The sequence below is a fragment of the Adiantum capillus-veneris genome, chromosome 6 (assembly GCF_014529385.1).
Source record: "Adiantum capillus-veneris isolate H3 chromosome 6, ASM1452938v2, whole genome shotgun sequence".
Taxonomy (NCBI): domain Eukaryota; kingdom Viridiplantae; phylum Streptophyta; class Polypodiopsida; order Polypodiales; family Pteridaceae; genus Adiantum; species Adiantum capillus-veneris.
This window is the reverse complement of record NC_140936.1, coordinates 43,944,054-43,964,362: the sequence shown is the minus strand read 5'-3', so window position 1 is coordinate 43,964,362 and position 20,309 is coordinate 43,944,054. Positions and strand designations below refer to the sequence as shown.

General features: G+C 46.8%; 1 protein-coding gene across 4 annotated transcripts in view; it reads left to right on the top strand.

Annotated features, from left to right (window-relative positions):
- Window positions 1-20,309, top strand: part of LOC147455425 (CCA tRNA nucleotidyltransferase, mitochondrial-like) — an 80,722-nt gene that overhangs the window by 16,494 nt on the left and 43,919 nt on the right. For all 4 annotated transcript variants that reach the window (XR_015188351.1, XR_015188352.1, XM_086514204.1 and 1 more), the window contains exons 2-4: window positions 9,412-9,542; window positions 10,082-10,202; window positions 10,304-10,359. Coding sequence is in view for 2 of the 4 variants with exons in the window: in XM_086514204.1 (XP_086370330.1) it covers window positions 9,412-9,542; window positions 10,082-10,202; window positions 10,304-10,359 (308 nt within the window). In the remaining 2 variants the exon portion in view is untranslated. The remainder of the gene's footprint in view (window positions 1-9,411; window positions 9,543-10,081; window positions 10,203-10,303; window positions 10,360-20,309) is intronic.

Here is a 20,309-nt window from a genome sequence, read left to right as displayed (position 1 = left end):
CTGTTTATGAGTCAGGACTCAGGCTAGGCATGGAGAATATTCCATGAGCATTGACCACCACCAGCCATCACCTCCACAGAGACATGGGGGGAATATGCCACATCTCTCTAGAGTCTACATAGCATCAAGGCGGCACCTTTGCCAGACCCACCGGTGACATGCCTTGAGACATGTACTTTCTTTGCTGTTGAGAGGGTGAGGAAGCCATTCACAAGATGATTTGACATAGTGCCGAGAGCAAGACTTATACGCAGACTACCGAACATGGGTGTGCCCACAGAGATGATATGGGGGACCTTGGCTTTATATAGGACAGTGGTAGGGCGTGTACGCACTCTTGAGGGTATGTCTGACATAGTCCACTCCACTATTGGGGTGAAGCAAGGATGCCCCCTATCTCCGACTCTTTTTGCGATGTATGTGAATGAGTTTTTAGACTATGTAGAGAGAGGGAGAAAGAGGTGCTCAGCTAGCAGGGACGTCGATTTCGATCTTGTTATACGCTGATGATTTTGTGTTGATTTCCGACTCTCCGGAGGGGATGCATCGTCATTTGGATGCTTTGCACACCTTTGCTCATGATAGTGGATTGTTTGTCAACCTTGGGAAAACCAAGGTTATGGTGTTCAACACCACATCACAGTGGGTCAGGAGGTCAACACCCAAATTTACATATGGCCAGGCGACTGTGGAGTCATACACCTATCTTGGGGTAGTCTTCAGTGGACCGGTGATTTCATTGAGAAGAGCAGCAGAGACCAGATTGATGAGAGCCTATGCAGCCTTGGGAGGATTGGAGAGGATGTTTTCATAGATTCAATTTCATGAACTGCGAATAAAGCTCTGGCTTTTTGACACTCTAGTGGCTTTAGCTATGCTTTACGGAGTTCAGATATGGGGACCCTCTGTAGACCACCATGGCAGATCTGGCAGCATGGATGGATGGAGATGTATGGAGAGGCCTGTGGTCTCTGTGATCTCTCAGATGATTCGGGCCAAGGCCTCAGTGCCACATGAGATTATCTGAGCCGAGCTAGCTGCCCCACCCCTTGTTGTCGATGCATTGACTAGATCAATATCCTTTATACACAGTGTATGGGACCTCCCTAGAGATAGATACGCTCGGCTAGCCTTGGAGTCATCCCGACAGCTAGCATTGCAGGGTGACACAACATGTTGGTATGGGCAGATGACTTCATGGTTTCAGTCACATGGTTTCAGCATGGATAGATTGCCTCCGTTCCAGTACTCCTTAGATGCACCCTCCCTATCTCTCACACGGACAAAGATCACCAGACTAATACGTTAGGAGCTGTTTCACCTAGATACTAGGAGCACATGGATACAGCCGGCGTAGGAGTTGGGCATGTAGATGGCTTTCTATAGAGAGCATCTTCTCCAACTCACGGAGGACGGCTTTGTGACTAGGCCTGCATACATGGATACACACTTATCTCATGTGATACGGCGTGCTATTGGGCAGATGCGACGGCTGCGCACATCCTCACATCAGCTTTAGATTGAAACTGGTCGATTTCGAGGGGTACGAGCAGAGGCTAGGATATGTCAATTATGTCGCCTAGAGCCAGAGACAGAGCTACACTACACATGTCACTGCGCGGTGTACTATGAGGTACGAGGCCACTTCCACTGTCTAATCAGAGAGGGTTTTGGACCATTCTCTAGAGTCATGAGATACGAGGAATTAGAGATGTGTTGGACTGTTTCTACTAGGTCTGCACAAACATAGAGAGAGCTTGCTGAGGACATCACGGGAGAGCCAATCCTAGAGACAGATCATGGACTTATTTACACGAGCCAGAGGACAGCCAGGGGAGCAGTCATCACAATATATCTTAGATCCCACCCACACCAGAGGTACGCTGATTGATCGAGCCATTGAGCTTGGCAGATCCAGGCGCCCACGACCACGGGGGCCCTCACATCATCGACGGAGGTGGCAGCAGAGGATCCAGATCATCCTAGCTTGACATGCGAGACAACCAATCAGAGTATTGACCATGGAGGATATTGATGAGATTTGGCAGCGAAACCGATGATGGATCTCATTTGAGCTTGACCTGCCTACCCCTGATGATTTGTATCCATCAGCTAACCCATTATATCAGCCCTCACCCCATCACCCTCCCCACCTATTTCGTTTCAGCTTCAATTTTTTAAGCTCTTTGTATTTTTTGTACTCAGACATTGTGTCAGTGTAGGACACTCCAAGTCGAGATTCTACCGCAACACCACAAGAATTCACTTCAAAACAGTTCACAGTTCACAATTGATTCAACACTGGCCCGACGGAGTTCCGTGCCTAGAGATATTGGCCCCAAAGACTGGTGCCCCTTTCGATATTTCTTTTTGTATTAATCTGCAACTCAAAAGTACAAGGGAGTGGGAGGCTCTCACTCTCAGACTCTGCGTCCAGATGCTCTGAGAAGTGGGAGGCCTGCCCACTTATTTATTCATTACAAGGGATGCAAAAAGCAGAGCCCCTAAAAGCTGAAAACTTAAAAGTCTCTTTAAATAAAGCAAAAGGCTCTCTCTCTCTCTCTCTCTCTCTCTCTCTCTCTCTCTCTCTCTCTCTCTCTCTCACAACTGCCTTGCGTAGCCACTGCTTAGCCAAAAGCTGGTCCAACACTGCTTCTCTGTACGATGCTTCCGCGACTAGCACTGCAAAACGCGGGTGTCCGTACAGTAGGTCACGTCAGCAGCTCTCCGTATTTCCTGGATCCGTATAGTGCAGCCACGTCATCATTTTTGCCAGGTTTTCCGCGGGACTATTCATGCCAAAGGGAGGGTGTGTGTGAGTGTGTACTGGGCAGCCACGTCACTGTGTTGTGACATACCCCCCTCTTGAAAGCATTCTAATCGCCCTCGATTACGACTGTAAAACAGACAGAAGCCATAAACTGTCTTAGTTGACACTGACTGTTAGTACCGACGCACTAGGAACACACATCTAACACATGTACCAATCGACAATCACATCACAAAACATCACAGGACATCACATGACAAATCACATTCAACATTCATTCGGATCTGAGACCATGAGTTATCAGCAATGCAATTAGCAATCGCATCTAGATCCACTCAAGACCTCATAGATGCCCGATTGACTAATCCCTATTGCAACCATGTCTATCGAGATCATTCAGACCAAAATGCTGCTGTCATTTCGTCTTTCAGTTCCTGCAGTTAAACAAGTCAAGAACAAATCAATATCATATTATCGGGAATTCCAGTTCATAAAGTCATTACAGCAGAATACTGTCAGCTCTCAGTATCCCTGAAGCTCAAAGAGACATCAGTGACTAGTATCAAAAATCAAGGCATCGGTTGACAAAGGAGCGGAGTAACTCCCCTCTTGTGCATACCCGCTGCACCGAATATGCGGCCAAGCTGAATTTCGGGGTCCATTTGGAATAGACTATGTGAAACCAAAAGCTTCAAGGTAAAGATTCACAATTTGAGGAGTATCTGCTAGGTCCTCCTCCTCCATCCACTTCGCATCCAATGCAGGATAGTTCTTGAATTTAACCAAGAACCGCCTCATCGCTTTACCCTTAATCTTTCTTTCTAGATGTGCCAATATCTGTTCCGGAACAAGGATCTCCTCCACTTCGGGTTGCTCATCAGACTCCCCATCTTCGGGCACATCCCCTTTAAAAGGCTTCAAGAGACTCACATGAAAAGTAATGTGAATCCTCCAAGTATCGGGCAGCTCTAGTCTAAAGGAGACATCATTTATCTTTTCGGAGATCTGGAAAGGTCCGTAGTATCGCATACTAAGCTTTGAAAAAAGCCTCTCCTTTCCCTTTTTCTTTCTCCGGCGTGCCTTCTCAAAACGTAAGAGCGCCCAATCGTTCTCCTTCAATTTCAAATCGCGACGATGGCGATCTGCGATTCTGCTACCTTTTTCTGTCTTTCTTGAGATTTCTGCAAAGCCTCATGGACCTTGGCAAAAGCCGTGTCCAAGTTGCGCGTGTACTCATCGGCTTCAAAAATCTTATCTTTCGTGCTTAGGATGGGTGGAACCTTCATAGCACCTTCAATTATCTCAAATGGTGCCAAATGTATCGTGGTGTTGTAGGCAAATTCCACCAAAGGTAAGTACTTTTCCCTTTGAGTCTTTTAATCCGAGATGTAAGACTTCAATAAATCTAGTACCACTGAATTGGCAATCTCTGATTGCCCGTTAGTCTGCGGGTGGAAAGATGACGAGAACTGTAACCGCGTGCCAATGTTCTCCCAAATAGCCTTCCAAAACAAACTCGTGAATCTAGGGTCCCTGTCGGAGAGAATCGTCTCGGGCATGCCATGTAATCTGAAGTTCTGGGCCACAAACAGTCTCGCTAAGTGATCTGGCTTGATTGTTTTCTTCACTATAATGAAATGAGCTTGCTTGCTAAATGTGTCAATAACAGTCCAAATACCATGGTGACCACTCTGTGTTCTCGGGAGATAAAAAATGAAATCCATTGCAATACTTTCCCAGGGGCGGGTGGGTATGGGCAAAGGCTGTAACAATCCCTATAAGCAACTGCGCACAAACTCGTCCACATCCTTCTTGAGTCTCGGCCAAAAGAAGTATCTCTCTACCCCTTTCAAGGTGGTAGCAATGCAACGGTGACCGTAAAAGGCGGATAGTGACATTCGATCATAACCTTTTCCCTCAACGGTTGTGTAACGCACAACATGGTTTTCCTCATCAAGTAGCCATCCTGAATGGAATATCCCGCTACTATCTCCCCATTCCGTATACGAGTGACAATATCTGCAAAATCTGTATCTTTGGCATACTGATCGACCATATCCTTGAAGCTCCTATGATGTATTGCGGAAATAGCCAGAACCAACGGCTTCCGGGACAAAGCATCTGCCACCAAATTCTTCTGTCCTTGCACTTGCACATGGACAATCTGGAAGTGAAACTATGACAAGATAATCGCCGACCACATCTGCTTTTCCGATAGCTGCTTCTGTGACAAGTAGCGTAAACTCTGATGGTTTTTGAAGACCGTAAAATCGGCTCCGAGTAGGTAATGTCGCCACTGAGTAAGAGCATGGATAATCGGCAAAAGCTCTTTCTCATAAATCTGTGTCTTCAATTCCGGCCTTGAGAAGAGTGGGCTCTCTGCAAGTTCGGCAAAGTCAAAACTGGTCCTGTAGTCGATTTTTCTTTCAATGTCTGAAAGGCAGTCACCTCTGTGGGTCTCCACAGAGGTGAGACTCCACGAGAAAGGGACTCCTTTCTATGTCAAGATATGCAAAGGGGAAGCAACCTCCACAAACTTTCTAATGAACCGCTTGTAGTACGAACACAATCCCAAGAAGCTTCTAACTTCATGGACATTCTTCAAATCGGGCCAATCACGGATAGTCTCTATCTTGGCCGGGTCCATCTGCACTCCTGTTGCTGACACAATGTGTCCCAAAAAGTGTATCTCTGGTAGAAAAAATTCACTTTTCTTCGCATTAATGACCAACTTGTGATCTCATAATGCCTGAAAGACCTGAAGCAGATGTTCTCTATGTTCTGCCTCATCCTTGGAGAAAACAATGATGTCGTCAAAGAAAGTGCCAACAAATAGTCTGTACTCTCGAAATCTTGTCCATCATCCAGTTAAATGTCGCAGGAGCATTGATTAGGCCAAAAGGCATCACCAAAAACTCAAATAACCCAAAAGTCGTCCGAAAAGCTGTCTTATAGACATCTCCCGGCGCGATTCGGATCTGATGATATCCGCTCTTCAAGTCGATCTTGCTAAAGCACGAGGATCCCTGTAAATCATTCAAGAATATCATCGATCCTAGGAATCGGAAATCTGTTCTTGACGGTGATTTTATTGAGAGCTCTATAATCGATGCACATTCTCCAAGATCCGTCTTTCTTCAAAACCAACAACACTGGAGAGCAGTACGGTGAAGTACTAGGCTGGACAAGACCTTTTTCCAAGAGGTCTTTCACTTGGTTCATAATTTCTTTGTTCTGGGCTCGGCTCACAAGGTAAGGTGGCCGGTTCGGTGGTGTGCTTCCAAGTATCAAGTCAATGGTATGATCCTCTGGATGAGCGGGTGGTAACTCGCCTGGCAGGCCCTTCGAAAAGCTATCGGCATGAGCGTGGAGAAAATCTTGGTGTTCTTTATCAAGTTCAGACATATTTGTCCTATTCTCATCATTCATCTCTCTTAAAGAGATCGAGTAAACAAACAGACTGGATTTCATTAATTTTGAAACGGTCGAAGCCGATACAATAGGGTCAGACTCGCCCTTAAGTCTTACATCTAGTACAATGGTTCTGCCCTTCTCTATAGTCAAAGTCGCTTTTCTCGCCCGATAGTCGACCACGGCGTTGTTCTTATGGTACCAGGGAATTCCCAAGAGGACATCGCAACTTTCCAAGGGCATTATGTAGAAGTCCTCATGCCCCAAATACCCCTGACAATGCAACCGAAGTTTGCCAATGATAGGTGTAATGGCCACGTCCTTGTCGGGTGACGCCAGAACTGCCTCTGCTTGTGGTCCCATCCGATCGGGTGTGATCTCGAGCCACGCCGCCAAATCAAGTGAAATGAAGTTTGCCTTGGCTCCTCCATCAAAGAAGATCAGGGCTTCTTGGTCTTTCACTTTGCCCCATGCTAGGCAAAGTTCTGTACTCTCGTCATCGTGCTTGGGTCAGTACCCACGTAATCTGGAACGAGTCCTGTTTTCATCTTGCCTTTTTGTCCACGTTCCTCAGCTGCTTTTGAACCCTCTAGCCTGTCTTCATCCTTGTCGTTCTGTTCTTTCGGTGCCTTTTTAGGGCACTTTGCGGAGATATACCCAGTTTTTTCGCATCCAAAGCACTTCCTCTCTTTGATGTAGAGAGCTCTCTCTCGAGGAGCGAGTTTGGGTTGTGCATCCTTTTCTTTCTTTTCTGGGTTGCTCTTCCTCTTTCTACTTTCATTGTTCGAAGTATGTTCGGTCCTTTGCGTCATGATTTCATTTGTGGGGTAGGTCAAACTGCCTGAGTGAATGGCAAAACTCTGTTTTGCATGACTCATCAGTTCCTGAATGGAATCTGGCTTTTGCTCTAAGCAGTGATCTCGGATCTCCGTAGGAAGTCCCAAGGTAAACCGCTCAATCTGTTCTTTGAACGAGATCTTCTTAAATAAAGAGGCCGGTAGAAAAGAGCTCCAGAATCTCTCGCAATATGTGTCCAATGTATCCTTCTCAGTCATCCGAAGATGGGTCCAAGCAGTTCGTATGTCGCGTTCGTACTCTCGAGTCAGCCAAGAAGAAATAAAAAGCCTTTTAAATTTCAGCCATTTAACTGGCGCTGTCTATTTCAATAAAAGCGTGGACCACCAAGTTTGGACATTTCCCTTGAAGTAAGAGGTAGCCCTCCAAATTCTTGGAGTGCTATGAGTAACGCCCTCCAGAGAAAGCTATGTCAAACTGCTGGATGAAGGCCAAAGCCTTCAAAGCATCTCGGTATCCAAAAAATGTATCAAATTTAATTGACTGTCCACCTTCTTTGAACTCTTGGACTTTCTTGCTTTTATCTTCCAGAAAGTCATACTGGTTGGCTTTATAGAAATTCTTCTTCTTTGCGTAAAAGCTGCTGTCGTCAAAGTCCGAACTATCTGAAGACGAGTCCTTTGTAGAACTGTCGACAACTAGGCGAGATTTAGACGACACTGCCTTTTTCTTGCCCTTTTCGAAGCTTTGCTTTTTGCTTCACTTTTTACTTTTTCTGTCTTCTTCGCTCGAGTCAGAGGAGCTAGAAGAACTCGAAGAAGAAGAAGAAGAACTAGGTACTCCTTCAAATCGAACACGCATCTTCTGCTTTCTTGCCGATGCAAATGTAGACTGACGACCCAAATAACACGGGAAGTCAGTTCCTTTCTTCTGCTTTTTGCTGTGCTTTTCTGCTTTATTTTGCGCATCAAAAAGCTCAGAAATCCGTGCATCAACCACCTCTTCTAATTCTTGCTTTGTATACATCCTTGGAGTAGGAGGTTTCTTCAGTGCTGATTTGAGGGGTGGTTCTGTGGTTTGCCGCCACTGTGAATGCACCTCGTTGAAGGAGGTCTGGCTCATAAATTTGCAAATTTCGGGTCCTTGGCAAAATTTAGCATATCTTTGTGTCATCATCGATCAATCGTCGACGTTTCATCTCTTCGAGCTCCGCCTGAGTAGGCCGAGGCGGGCCATAATCGTGTGAATCTTCTTCGTGATCTCTTCCCGCATCTCCGGATGCAGAGGAAGTCGACTTATCTCTGTCTGAAGCCATAGGTGCTACGTAAAAAGGATCGGATTTCCCGGTAGAAGAGAAATCGGCCGTGCTCTGATACCACTGTAATAGACTTGGACACTCCAAGTCGAGATTCTACCGCGACACCACAAGAATTCACTTCAAAACAGTTCACAGTTTACAATTGAATTAACATTGGCCTGGCGGAGTTCCGTGCCTAGAGATATTGGCCCTAGAGATTGGCGCCCCTTTCGGTATTTCTTTTTGTATTAATCTGCAACTCAAAGTACAAGGGAGTGGGAGGCTCTCACTTTCAAGACTTTGCATCCAGATGCCTTGAGAAGTGGGAGGCTTGCCCACTTATTTATTCATTACAAGGGATGCCAAAAGCAGAGCCCCTAAAAGCTGAAAACTCAAAAGCCTCTTAAAATAAAGAAAAAGGTTCTCTCTCTCTCTCTCTCTCTCTCTCAACTGCCTTGTGTAGCCACTGCGTAGCCAAGCTGGTCCAAGACTGCTTTTCTGTACGCTGCTTCCGCGAATGACGCCGCAAAATGCGGGCATCCGTACAGTAGGCCACGTCAATAGCTTTCCGTATTTCCCGGATCCGTACAGTGCAGCCATGTCATCAGTTCTGCCAGGTTTTCCGCGGGATTGTTCATGCCAAAGGGAGGGTGTCTGTGAGTGTGTACTGGGCAGCCACGTCGCTGGGGTGTGACAGTCAGATTCACCAATTGTAACTTTTTGGTCTCATAGGCCACTTTGGCCTCTTGAAGACGTTAATATAACATTTCATTTCATCTCTCTCTCTCTCTCTCTCTCTTTCTCTCTCTCTCTCTCTCTCTCTCTCTCTCTCTCTCTCTCTCTCTCTCTCTCGTGCTCAAGGTTGTGTTTTGCAATGTTTCGGGGCACTCCATTGTGCGTTGGACCGTGTGCCTTCAGTGTCGGAAAAGTAAAACGTGTATATAGGGTGTTGCATGCGTGGTGCACCGACATCAAAGGTATCAAGATGTATTGGAAAGAAATTCTATGAAAATGTTTTGATAAAGCTATATTTCTGTCCACTTCACTCACAATCCCCCTCCCTTCCTCCCCGCCTTTCCCTTTTGGATATAGCTGCTTACTATATGAGTGTCATTTGATGTTCTTGTCGTGAATCTAGCTTCTTGGAAAACAATGTGGAGATATTGATATTGCAATTGATGACATGCTGGGAAGGAGATTTTGTCAAAAGCTTCTGGATTATTGTAGCTTGATTGGAATGGAACTAACAGGTTTTGGTGTCATCAGGAGGTACAGGCTATGCTCTGCTTATTTTTCTAATGAATCAACATTGACTATTCAAAGCGTGCATATTGTTGAAGTTATCACGACTCCTGCATTCCTGTTTGGTAGTGTCAATGAATTGCTTGGGGGTTACCAGTAGCCTAAATAATTGGGCAGGCAGAGCCTCTATATTTTGTTTTATGGATGTGAGTATCCGAAGATATGGACTGTTTGATAAATGTTAAACTGAACATTTTGTATTATTAAATTGCATGCCAGCAGTTTGAGATAATCGATGTGAGTTTGTTCATGTTGTTTTCATGAAGTTTATTGACGATGTGAAAAGATTCTGCACTCTAGTGTGTTTGTGCTGATTCTCAGTTGTCGTTTTACTTATGTATGATTATGCAATGTTTAGAACAATTCAGACAGCGTCGATGGCCTTTCCGTGTTTTTTCAAGCCTTAGAAGTTGGGTTTGTTGATAAAAGGTGCTTGGTCCTTGATGCTGGGATTTATTGTCCATTGCTATAGGAAGCTGAATGCTTATAAAAGGTCTGGTTTACAGTAAACCCGCTCAGGCAAGACATCTGGAAGTCGCCAAAATGGAGCTTTTTGGAGTCGCAGTTGATTTTGTGAACTTGAGGTCTCCTGGCTATGCAGAAAGCAGCAGCAAGTCCTTTACTCTGGTAACATTTTTATAGCTTCTTGGTTGGAATGGCATTGCAAGGTTTACATTTCATTCTGACTTGATTCTAAAGTGTTTTGAGCAAATTCTCGCATCTTGAAGCAAGGTTTTGGGACGAGTGTGGAGGATGCATACCAACGAGATCTTACTATAAATAGGTATGGAATATCGCAACAAGGACTTTTTCTCTATTATCCCAGGTTTTCACATCACTGACTATTGTAGGGACAATCTGTATACAAAATCCAACTTGAGTGTTTGTTCTTGTTGGAGAATCAAGAAAATATCTAATTAATGTAACAATTTACGTATCTTAGAAACTATTGGAAACAAATTGCGATCAGAGTTTTGTTGCTTGTTCATATGCATAGGCTCTGTGCCACTCAACAAGTATAGCCTCTACAATATCTTGACACATGCTCTGTGCCCCCCTCAAGTCTCGCAGCTGAGTGTCCTGTAGCTCCTTAAAAAGTGATTTAAACTACAATGAGTCCCCAAAGTAACGGGCTGGTCCCTTTGCCATGGGACCCCAAGAGACATGAGGTCTGCTACCAACCATGTGTCCTCATTGTGTGCTGACCATAGGGTTCCAAACTAGTGGCTGTCTCAACCGCTCCTCAGTGCATGTGGGCTGGTGCTGCTCAAGGCCACCCCGTAGCTGCTCCCAAGACCCAAGTAGGCTTGCAGCAAAGCTATCCTCCCACCTCCTGCTCAGGCCAACTTCACCATCTCTCAAAAAATCCAATGGGTGGATGGGCTCCATGGGCCGCCCGTTTGTGGGACGCGTTCCGGAAGCCGGTGGAGCAACAGCTTCTTCCAGGTGATGACCTGCCAGGAGACCTTGGCCAGAGCCGACAGCGTGTCTCGCCCTGACCACAAGAAATTCCTGATCAGCTGCTCTAGTTGGCCAATGCAAGAACTCGAGAAAATCCAGCAGGACATGATGTACTACATAGCGGCCAACAGGACTTGGTTGGCCATCAGAACCTTGCCAGCAAGAGAGAGCCGTGCTGAGCTCCAATGTAGCAGTTTCTTATAATGGGAAGGAGGAGAGAAGCAGTCTGCTGCTGTAGTGATAGATCCAAACCAATGTGACAGCCCAAAAAGTGTATCGATGTCCCTGGAGGAATCCACCTAGAGCCCTCTCCAGGCGATCAATCGGGCATGGGAGCACTACGAACCCAGAAATCCACCGTCTTCTACCAATTGATTAGTGCTCGCGATGCACAACAGAACACCTCAAGAATCTGCTCACACGTGCAAGTTGGCCACCTGGCCCTCCAAAAACAAATCTAAGTCATCAACAAACTGAGTGTCTAGAAGCTCTTCTCCCGGAATAGGCAACTGGAGTCCTCACAATCCAACCTCGTGTGAGGTCAAGAACCTGCTCATCGCCTCCACATAGAAAAGGAACAGGAAGGTGGCAAGAGCCTAGAGGGCAGTCCTGTCGAACCGAGCGCATGAACAAAAAACGTTCCCCTCTTTCCCCTGCCAACAACACCTCACTATGTGCAGCCTGTGGAAAGCTGACACTCTCCTAATCCATGCATGTGAACCCCATCCAATGCACAGTGCCCTCAAGGAAGACCCCCTCAACTCTGTCATATGCCTTCTCAAAATCGAGGAGTACCACAAGATCCTCTCCTCGCAGATGTGCGAGGGTAGTCTGCCTCCCAGAAGGTAGAAACGTTGTCAAGGATGCTACGCTCCTTGGAAAAACCTATCTGTGTCTCATGTATAATGCTCTCAAGTAGTGTTTGAATTCTCAAACTTAAAGCCTTTGCTAAGATTTTGTAGGTTGAGTTGAGAATGGTGATGGGTCGCCACTTACGAATCTCGTCCAAGGAGCCTCCCTCCTTGGGGATAAGGTAGATCAATCCCTTGTTGATGTTGTCAGGTGTGCAGAAGGTGGTGGTAAGCACTACAGAGGTCTTGACCAAGCGCCTCCCAGTACTTAGGGAAAAACTGAGATTCAAACCATCTTCCCTTGGGTAACTACCCCTGGGAAGTGCCCTGAGGTTCTCTTGTAGCTCCTGGGCTGAAGTGGGCGCTCAAGCTTGTGACGCATCTCCTTAGTGACTAAACAAGGCATCTGTGCCCCCACCTGCTTTCTGCATGCATCTCGATGCTTTGACTGTGGCTCTCTGCTGAAAATGACTCATGGTAAAAGTCAGTAGCAACTGAGCCCATATCCTCGGGCTCTGTATTAACAAACCCATCGGGCCTCCTGAGCTGACCAACTCTCCCGAGCTGATCAACACTAGTGTGCACATGACAAGGACCCATCTCAAATAACTCACGAGTAACTCGATCGCCCACATGAGTCCATTGAGATGCCTGACGATGAAAGGCAAACTCGTAGCGTCGCTCCTCGATGGTGATCAATTCCTACCGAGCCTGTTGCATATGCTCCTCCATCCAAGGGCTACCTGGGTGGCGCTTCTGCATCCTCCGCATTGTAGTCCCTTCTCCTCCTCCCTGACCGTCCGCGAGCTGCAGACTCTTGGAGGAAGAAACGACTAAGCTCCACAAGGCCTCTGGCCGCTGTAACAGCCGGGTCCTCTTGCGTGGCCAAAGTTCAAACTCTTTGTTCACTGTGCCACAACCTGCTTTCTAAGCTCTGTATCCAACAAAATCCTCTCTAGGATGTGTAGCATGACACTGCCACTCCTCTGTCTGTCTGTCTGATACATAAGAATCACCGGCGCATGATCTCAAATAGAAGTCCTTGCCAAAATGCGTATTGAACTGCCTATGTCACAAATGTGGTCACTAGCATAGAAACGATCTATCGTGGATAGATTCACGCCCCCCACTCTGCGGTCTGATCGAGAGAGAGAGAGAGGCTATATGAGGGCCGTACAAAGCCTGCATGTTGATATACATCCGAAATCCTCATAGCCATGCATAGGTGCTCCTAAGCAGCTAACTCAGCCCTGTGAACAGAAGCATGGCTGCCTCCAATCCTATCTGAGGGGTCCTTCAGCATGTTGAAACTTGAAGTCCCCCCCAATGCACCACGGCTCTATGTGAGGCAGAGACTCCACAATATGTGGCCAAAACTCAGCCAGTGCACTCGGATGGTTGGGCACATAGATGTTCAACAATACCACAAGTCCACCTTGAACCTACATGGTGACCCCCTTGGCCCTGCTTGGCACAATAATACCTCTCCCACAATGGCTTGCTGCCACGAGTCCGCAAGAGTCATACATACACCTCCGTGAATGCCACCAAGCCCAAAAGCAGTTGATGATGATGAGTGCGCGGCGGTGTGTGCAAGTGATAGAGCACGCGAAGATGTGCAGGCCTTGAGGCTTGAAGCGGAGGCACTGTGCTGCAGAAGGGAAGCGCTAGCAGAACGAAGAGGGAGAGAGAGAGAGAGCTCACGTTTTTGGGGAAAACTCAATAAGTGAGTTTTGGGTTTTCCCACTTTTATTATATGTGACCTTTAAAAAATGTGTCCAGGTTCAATATGAACCTGGATAAAGTATAAAAATGTACAAAAAGGGGTTATTTAGGCCTTTAACCCAACAGATGAAAATGTCTCATACCTACCTCGCAGAACATGTCCACATCGCCGAATGCGGCTCTCACATAGATGGTGCTCCTGTATTAGAAGAATATCAATAGGTCCACCCACAAAGCATCTCCGGAGCTTTTGTCTCAAATGACCCGGATGGCGTACAAATTGTGGGCCTCCGAGGCTCTGGATATTCCATGAGACAATCCTCATGGGATGAGTGAGAGAAAATTGATGGTGTTGCAACAGTCGGGCAAGCAATCTTCAGGCCCGTTTGGATGGGGAGTAATCTGCATTGAATTGACCTTGAGATAGGCGAGTCTGCATCACATGTCCCACCCATAGGCTTGTGCTGTCCTGTGAGCCACATCGTGTGCCCAAGAGTCCTCATGAGTGTATACATAGCTAGGAGAGAGCTGCGCATGTGCCCAAAAGTGAATAATAATGTGTGTGCAGCCTGTGGCATCGAGCAACGTCACTGTGAACTTGGCCAACGGCCACAAAGTTTGCACCAAATCTGTGATCGCGAGGTCCCCCGAGTGATGAGAGAACCGAAGGGCGTGAGTTTGTAGCCATCCAAGTGTCGAATCCAAGGTCCAATCCTGTTGGTCCCGACCACAAAGTGGAAAAGAAAATCAGAATGTAGAGTCTAGAGCATCTCTACCATGTGCCACAAGAAATAGGACATGAACCCGAAAGCAAGCCACCTTTAAATTAGCATGCGGGTAGCCAAAAAACTGTGTTAATTGGCCACAATTGAAATTGAAGTGCGTGTGGTCTCCAAGAACCGTCCCAAACATGGAGCCAATCTTGGAGGAAGGGAAGATACTCACGTCTCAGGCTTGGAAAACAAATTGATATAGGAAGATGTGCCTCCTTCTCAAGCACATACGGAGTCGGGTCGAAACCGTGGTGCCATTGTTCGAAGTAAGCTCGAGTTGCCTGAATGCCTAGCAAGCTCATCGCTCTTACTTCGGTGGCCATGTCTGGAGACTCAAACACTATGTGGTAGTAGCCTCTGTTGAGAATTTGCACATCAATGATCTTACCCATGTTGGTGAGGAGTCGGGCGTGGAGCGAGTCCCTACTCGCCTCTGCAGGGTCGTGTGCCAACAATCTTGCAGATGACTGAGGTGGCTTGAAGCCGTTCCATCTCGGCCATCAAGCTCTCTTGCTCTTTTGGCAAAAGGGCAAGTCGAAGGGAGGGCTCCACGGTGTTGGACGAGGGGGTTTCATAAGAGTCCCTTTGGGATGGAGCAGGAATTGCCATTCTGTGTCGTCTGCTCAAAAGAAGAGGGCAAAGGTGTCCACAAAGGCCGCCGGTACGCTGAGGGCAGCTTACAGGTCGCTCTTGACGAAGCAAGGGGAGTGGACCGGGGGGGGGGGGGGGAGGGCACAAGGGGGCAAGGGGGAGGAAGGAAGTGCGAGGGGGAAGCGGGGAGCAGCAACGAGCTCTTCGAAATGCTGTTCTGCCTAGCACACCCCTCTCAAGAGTTCAGCATTCAATGTTTGGATTACGATTGTAAGGTGCAGCGGATGTGAATGTTGAACTTTGCTCAAGATGCGTGCTTAGAACTGTGCTCAAGGGTTCCTTTTACTTACGAAAGGGAGAGTCTTCCGTTCCTTTAGTGAGAGAGTGCAAATGATCACAAACAAAGTGGGAGACACTGTGAATGAAGGTGCTGAGACTGAGAGATAGAGAGAGAAGAATACGACACCAGAATGTTGTCAAACTCTCCTCCGAAGGCCCCACTCTCTAATGGACTTGCCGGCGATGTCGACCATGATGAGGACGACGACGAGACGGGCTGAATTCTGGAAACGCCAAGGGCTGAAATCTGCAAATCTTGTATCTGTTGAATTCGGACTATGTCGGTGACGACGGCGGTGACGAGGATGCGACGAGGACGCGCTGAAAACGCAGATGCTGAAATTTGCAAATAGCGGGCTGAATCTGCAAACGCTGGCTGATCTGGCCGTGCGGCGAAGATTTGCTGCGGGAAGGTGAGGTCTGCGAGGTTTGGGGGCTGTTCTGCGGTGTCTATATGCTGAAAACTGAAAATGCTGATGCAAATCTGGGATCTGTTGCAAGGATCTGCAAACGCTAGGGCTGATCTGCAACTCCAAAAACGCTAGGCTGATTTGCTCATTCTGCTGCAAAAACGCTATGAGATCTGCTATCGCCGGGTTGATCTGCAACTGTAAAACGCTAGGGCTGATCTGCAAATGCTGAAAACGCTGGGCTTTTCTTGATGGTTGAAAACGCTAGGTTGCCTATCGGGGAGGGGAGTCTTGCTGAGAAGGTGCTCTGTTGGACACTTGGTCCCTGCTGCCTCTTCTGCCAGAAAAGACTAGCACTAGCTTTTCTTATATACATGCTTGGTCAAATTGCCCTACCCAGTTTCCCAACAATCACTTATTAATAATAAGTGAAAAATGGCTAAAATAGGAAAAATAGGTCTGTGCACTCTAAAAATGCTCCTGATGGGTTCTGATGGTAATCTGATGATCATGCTGTGTGCAACCAGAGGATATGTATCTACTCTAAGTGCCTGGGCATACACGGTCTGCAAACAGACTCACAAAAGTGCTAGGACGCTTCCTAAGCTAGGCTAATTGAACCCTTGTCATAAGTAGCTTGTCCACGTACACATAGGGTTAGATGTGCACGTGACATCCCCTCCTTTTTAAAGTGAGATACTGGTCTCTTCGCCGGCCCACTCTGATGCGTGGGTCATGCGATACTTGAACTTCATAAAGGTCTACAACGCTTGCTTCTTTGGGCCGCGCCGAAAGCGACACAAAGTCGTGTGTGGCTCCTTCAATGCTTCAACTTCGTCTATAGTCATGCATCTACCGTCTTCAAGAATCTCCGAGGATGAAAATTCCTGAAACCACTTCCAACACAAAATCATGAACATACCCATTCCATGTAGAGTGATTGGAAAAATACTATGCTTTCTAAATGAGTGTGCATGCTATTGAGATGAAGCAAGTGACGGAGTGCCAAACCGTTCACCAAACACACGCAAACAATGGGGTCGAATCTTAACTTTCTGATCTAAATCTCTCAACTGTGGCAAATCACAATGAAAATGCCGATGCTTGATGGTCAATCTTTCTTGTGCTCTTTCTGAGACTGTGTCATGCAAACTTTTGTTCTTTTCGATTGAAATCCGCATACATCCGTGCTCATCCATGAGTGAATCATGTACATCGTATAATACGGCATGCCTGTGAATAGGGAACACATAAAGACGGTGACGAAAAAACAATAAAACCGTCACGAATGAAACACTCGAACAATGCGTGCTGACTAATCATGCGAACACATAATACTTCCTGAGTTGGTTCCTTAGATCTCGACTCGAGAGCCAAGATCGGTTCTTCGTGATTGATCATATCTGGAATGAGGTTAGCTTCACTAGAAAAAGCATTAACTAACCATCATCCTTGTGAATAATCACATCTTTATCATGCAAATCATCATGCTTGTGAATAATCACATCTTTATCATGCAAATCCTGTGTGTCGTGCTTTGAAGAAGAAAAGACTGAGAGAGTCTCCTTCTCTTGATTTTTTTCAACCTTCGCCTGCACATTAGAAGTGAGAGATGAAGAATGAACAACTTCCTCCCCATGAATGAGAATGGGAGGGTCACTTTTGGCATTGAAAGTGAAAGTATTATCGGCCCAATCAGTGAGAGGGTTATGCTCACGAAACCATCGAATGCCTAAAAGCATATCACATCGTGAAAGAGGAGATACTTCAGATTTCCTGCGGAAGAACGCTTGTTGAACAGTAGACAACACACCAAGGCATTCTCCTATAATAAGAGAGTCCATACCTGGAGCGAAGCCCGACACCTCGAAAGGAAATGTCTTGCTAACCTCCAAGCAACCTCTTTCGACAAGAGAGGGACTAACCACATCATGCATACTACCAGAATCAAACAAGACCACCATATGTTGACCATTCACATGACCATAACACTTAATGAGAGACTCATCAATTGGAGTATCATGAGGAACTTGGGTCACACTAGTGTTCTCATTTATGGCATTAACAGAGAATGTGGGTTCTATGGGTTCTTTAGATTCGTTAGATTCAATCTTAGGACATGTTCTGTTTATGTGACCCTTGATGTGACAATGATAACATCGACCTTCCTTAGAATAAATGCTTTGTTCTTCTGACTTGATGTATCCTCCTCAAATTCCTTGTGTTGCTTTTTCATCTGGGGTGAGCTTAGGTTTAGCAATTGTGTTAGCTTTACCCTTAGATTCATTTGGTGAGTTCTGTTTTGAGAGACTAGAGGAAGATTGGTTAGAAGAGTTACCATTCTTACCGTTCTTACCGTTCTGAGGGTTTTGAGAAGTCTTGAGAGATACTTTGCGAAGTCTTGTTCTCCTTAGGCTTTCCCTTATTGTGCTTCAACTCTTGTGCGAGAGCAATCGCTACCGCCTTGTTAAGATCGATTGGATCAAGGACCTCGACATCAAACTTGATATACTCGTCCAATCCATAAAGGAATGCCTCCTTGCGCTCAATATCCGATTTGCGTAATTGGGTGCCGAGCTGCAAAACACGATTAGAGAAAGACATTACGGGCATACCATTTTGCTTGAGACCGCGCCAATCGTCCTTCAACCGTGCTAGGTACTGTGGTGGCATAAACCGCGCCTTGAGCTTGTCTTGGAAGTCCGCCCAGCTGAAGAAAAGGGGTGCATCTCCATCGCCTTCCTCTAGGCGCGCGGCGAACTGTGCCTCTTGCCATGCGTGGTACCAATTAATGGCATCACCGGCAAGGTACATGGCTACCGTTAAAGCCTTGTGATTCCTGTCTGCTTAGTTGTCGCAAAATAAGCATTAAATTGATGCAACCAAGAATGAATAATAGTAGCATCCATCTTATCGTCATACTTACTGAACGTCAACTTCTCGGTGACGGGGTTGTTGGCGTCCGAATCTCGGCTTGCGCTACTTGATAAATCACCAATATCTTTGGCCGGCTCGGGTTTCCAGGTGAGTACCTGTAGGACCAACTCTTGCATGCGTTGGTCTCTCTGCGCTTCACGCTCTAACTCCAAGGCCGCTCGTCTGTCTTCGGCTGCCAAGCGCGCTTGCTCACGCTCACGCTCCAAGGCTACCCTTTTCTCTTCGGCCGCTAAGCGCGCTTGTTCGCGCTTACGCTCCAATGTTGCTTTTCTTTCTTCGCGCTCACGATCAAATTCTGCTTTTCTTTCTTCGCGCTCGTGATCCAATTCTGCTTTTCTTTCCTTGGCCGCCAAGCGCGCTTGTTCATGCTGGCGATCCAAGGATGCCTGTCTTTCTTCGCGTTTGCGATCCAAGGATGCCTTTCTTTCTTTGCGCTCGCGCTCTAAGGGAGTGCGTTGCCCTTCTTGTTGTCACATCATGTCCATCATCGTCTTGACCAAAGCGTCCATAGGATTTGGTACAATCCTTGGCGTAGATGGGGAGGGGGAGGGTCGGAAAAGCCTCCTGGTGGGGAAAATTCTTCTTCGCCACTTCCATGGTCATCACCTCCAACCGAAGTAGCCATTCCGCTTTGGGTGATGACCATGCATTGAAGTCTTGGGTTCTTAAGTTCATGAGGAACTTTCTTAAGTTCACGAGGAACTTTCTTAAGTTCACGAGGAACTTGGGTTCTTGTGGTTCTTGGGTTCTTGAGTTGTTGAGGGTCTTGAGTTCTTGAGGTTCTTCTTTAGCTTGCAATCTGTGTTAGAAAAAGATCCTCTCTTACCCTAGCTCTTCTCTCTTCCGCGGGCTTGCACCCCTCGACGGCCTTGCGCTCACACCAAGGTTGCTTTTTCCCACCTCACGTCGATTGGCCGACCGGTAAGTGCACGGTCCGCTCTCAACGCGTGAAAAGAGAAACAATCTTTCTTGGGTTTCCTGTCACTCTTCAAAAACACGATTAGGAATCAACACGTCCAAGAGGACTTGGGTTACGTGCGACCGCAACAAGCAAAAAATTTCTTGTGGTTCTTTCCTTGAGTGATACAGAACACTGCCAAAGCTCTGATACCAATGTAAGGTACAACGGATGTGAATGTTGAACTTTGCTTATGATGAGTGCTCTGAACTATGCTCAAGGGTTCCTTTTACTTACGGAAGGGAGAGCCTTCCATTCCTTTAGTGAGAGAATGCAAACGATCACAAACAAAGTGGAAGACGCTGTGACTGAAGGTGCTGAGACTGAGAGATAGAGAGAGAAGAATACGACACTGGAATGTTGTCAAACCCTCTTCCGAAGGCCCCACTCTCTATGGCGAGAGCGGTCTACTATTGATTACACAAATCTCTACAATGCGATGGACTTGCCGACGATGTCGTCCATGATGAGGACGACGACGAGACGGGCTGAAATCTGCAAATCTTGTATGTGCGGTGACGACGATGCGACAACGACGCACTGAAATTGCAGATGCTGAAATCTGTGAATAGCGGGCTGAATCTGCAAACGTTGGTTGATCTGCCCGTGCACTGAGGATCTGTTGCGGAAAGGTGAGATCTACGAGGTTTGGGGGCTGTTCTGCGGTGTCTATATGCTGAAAACTGAAA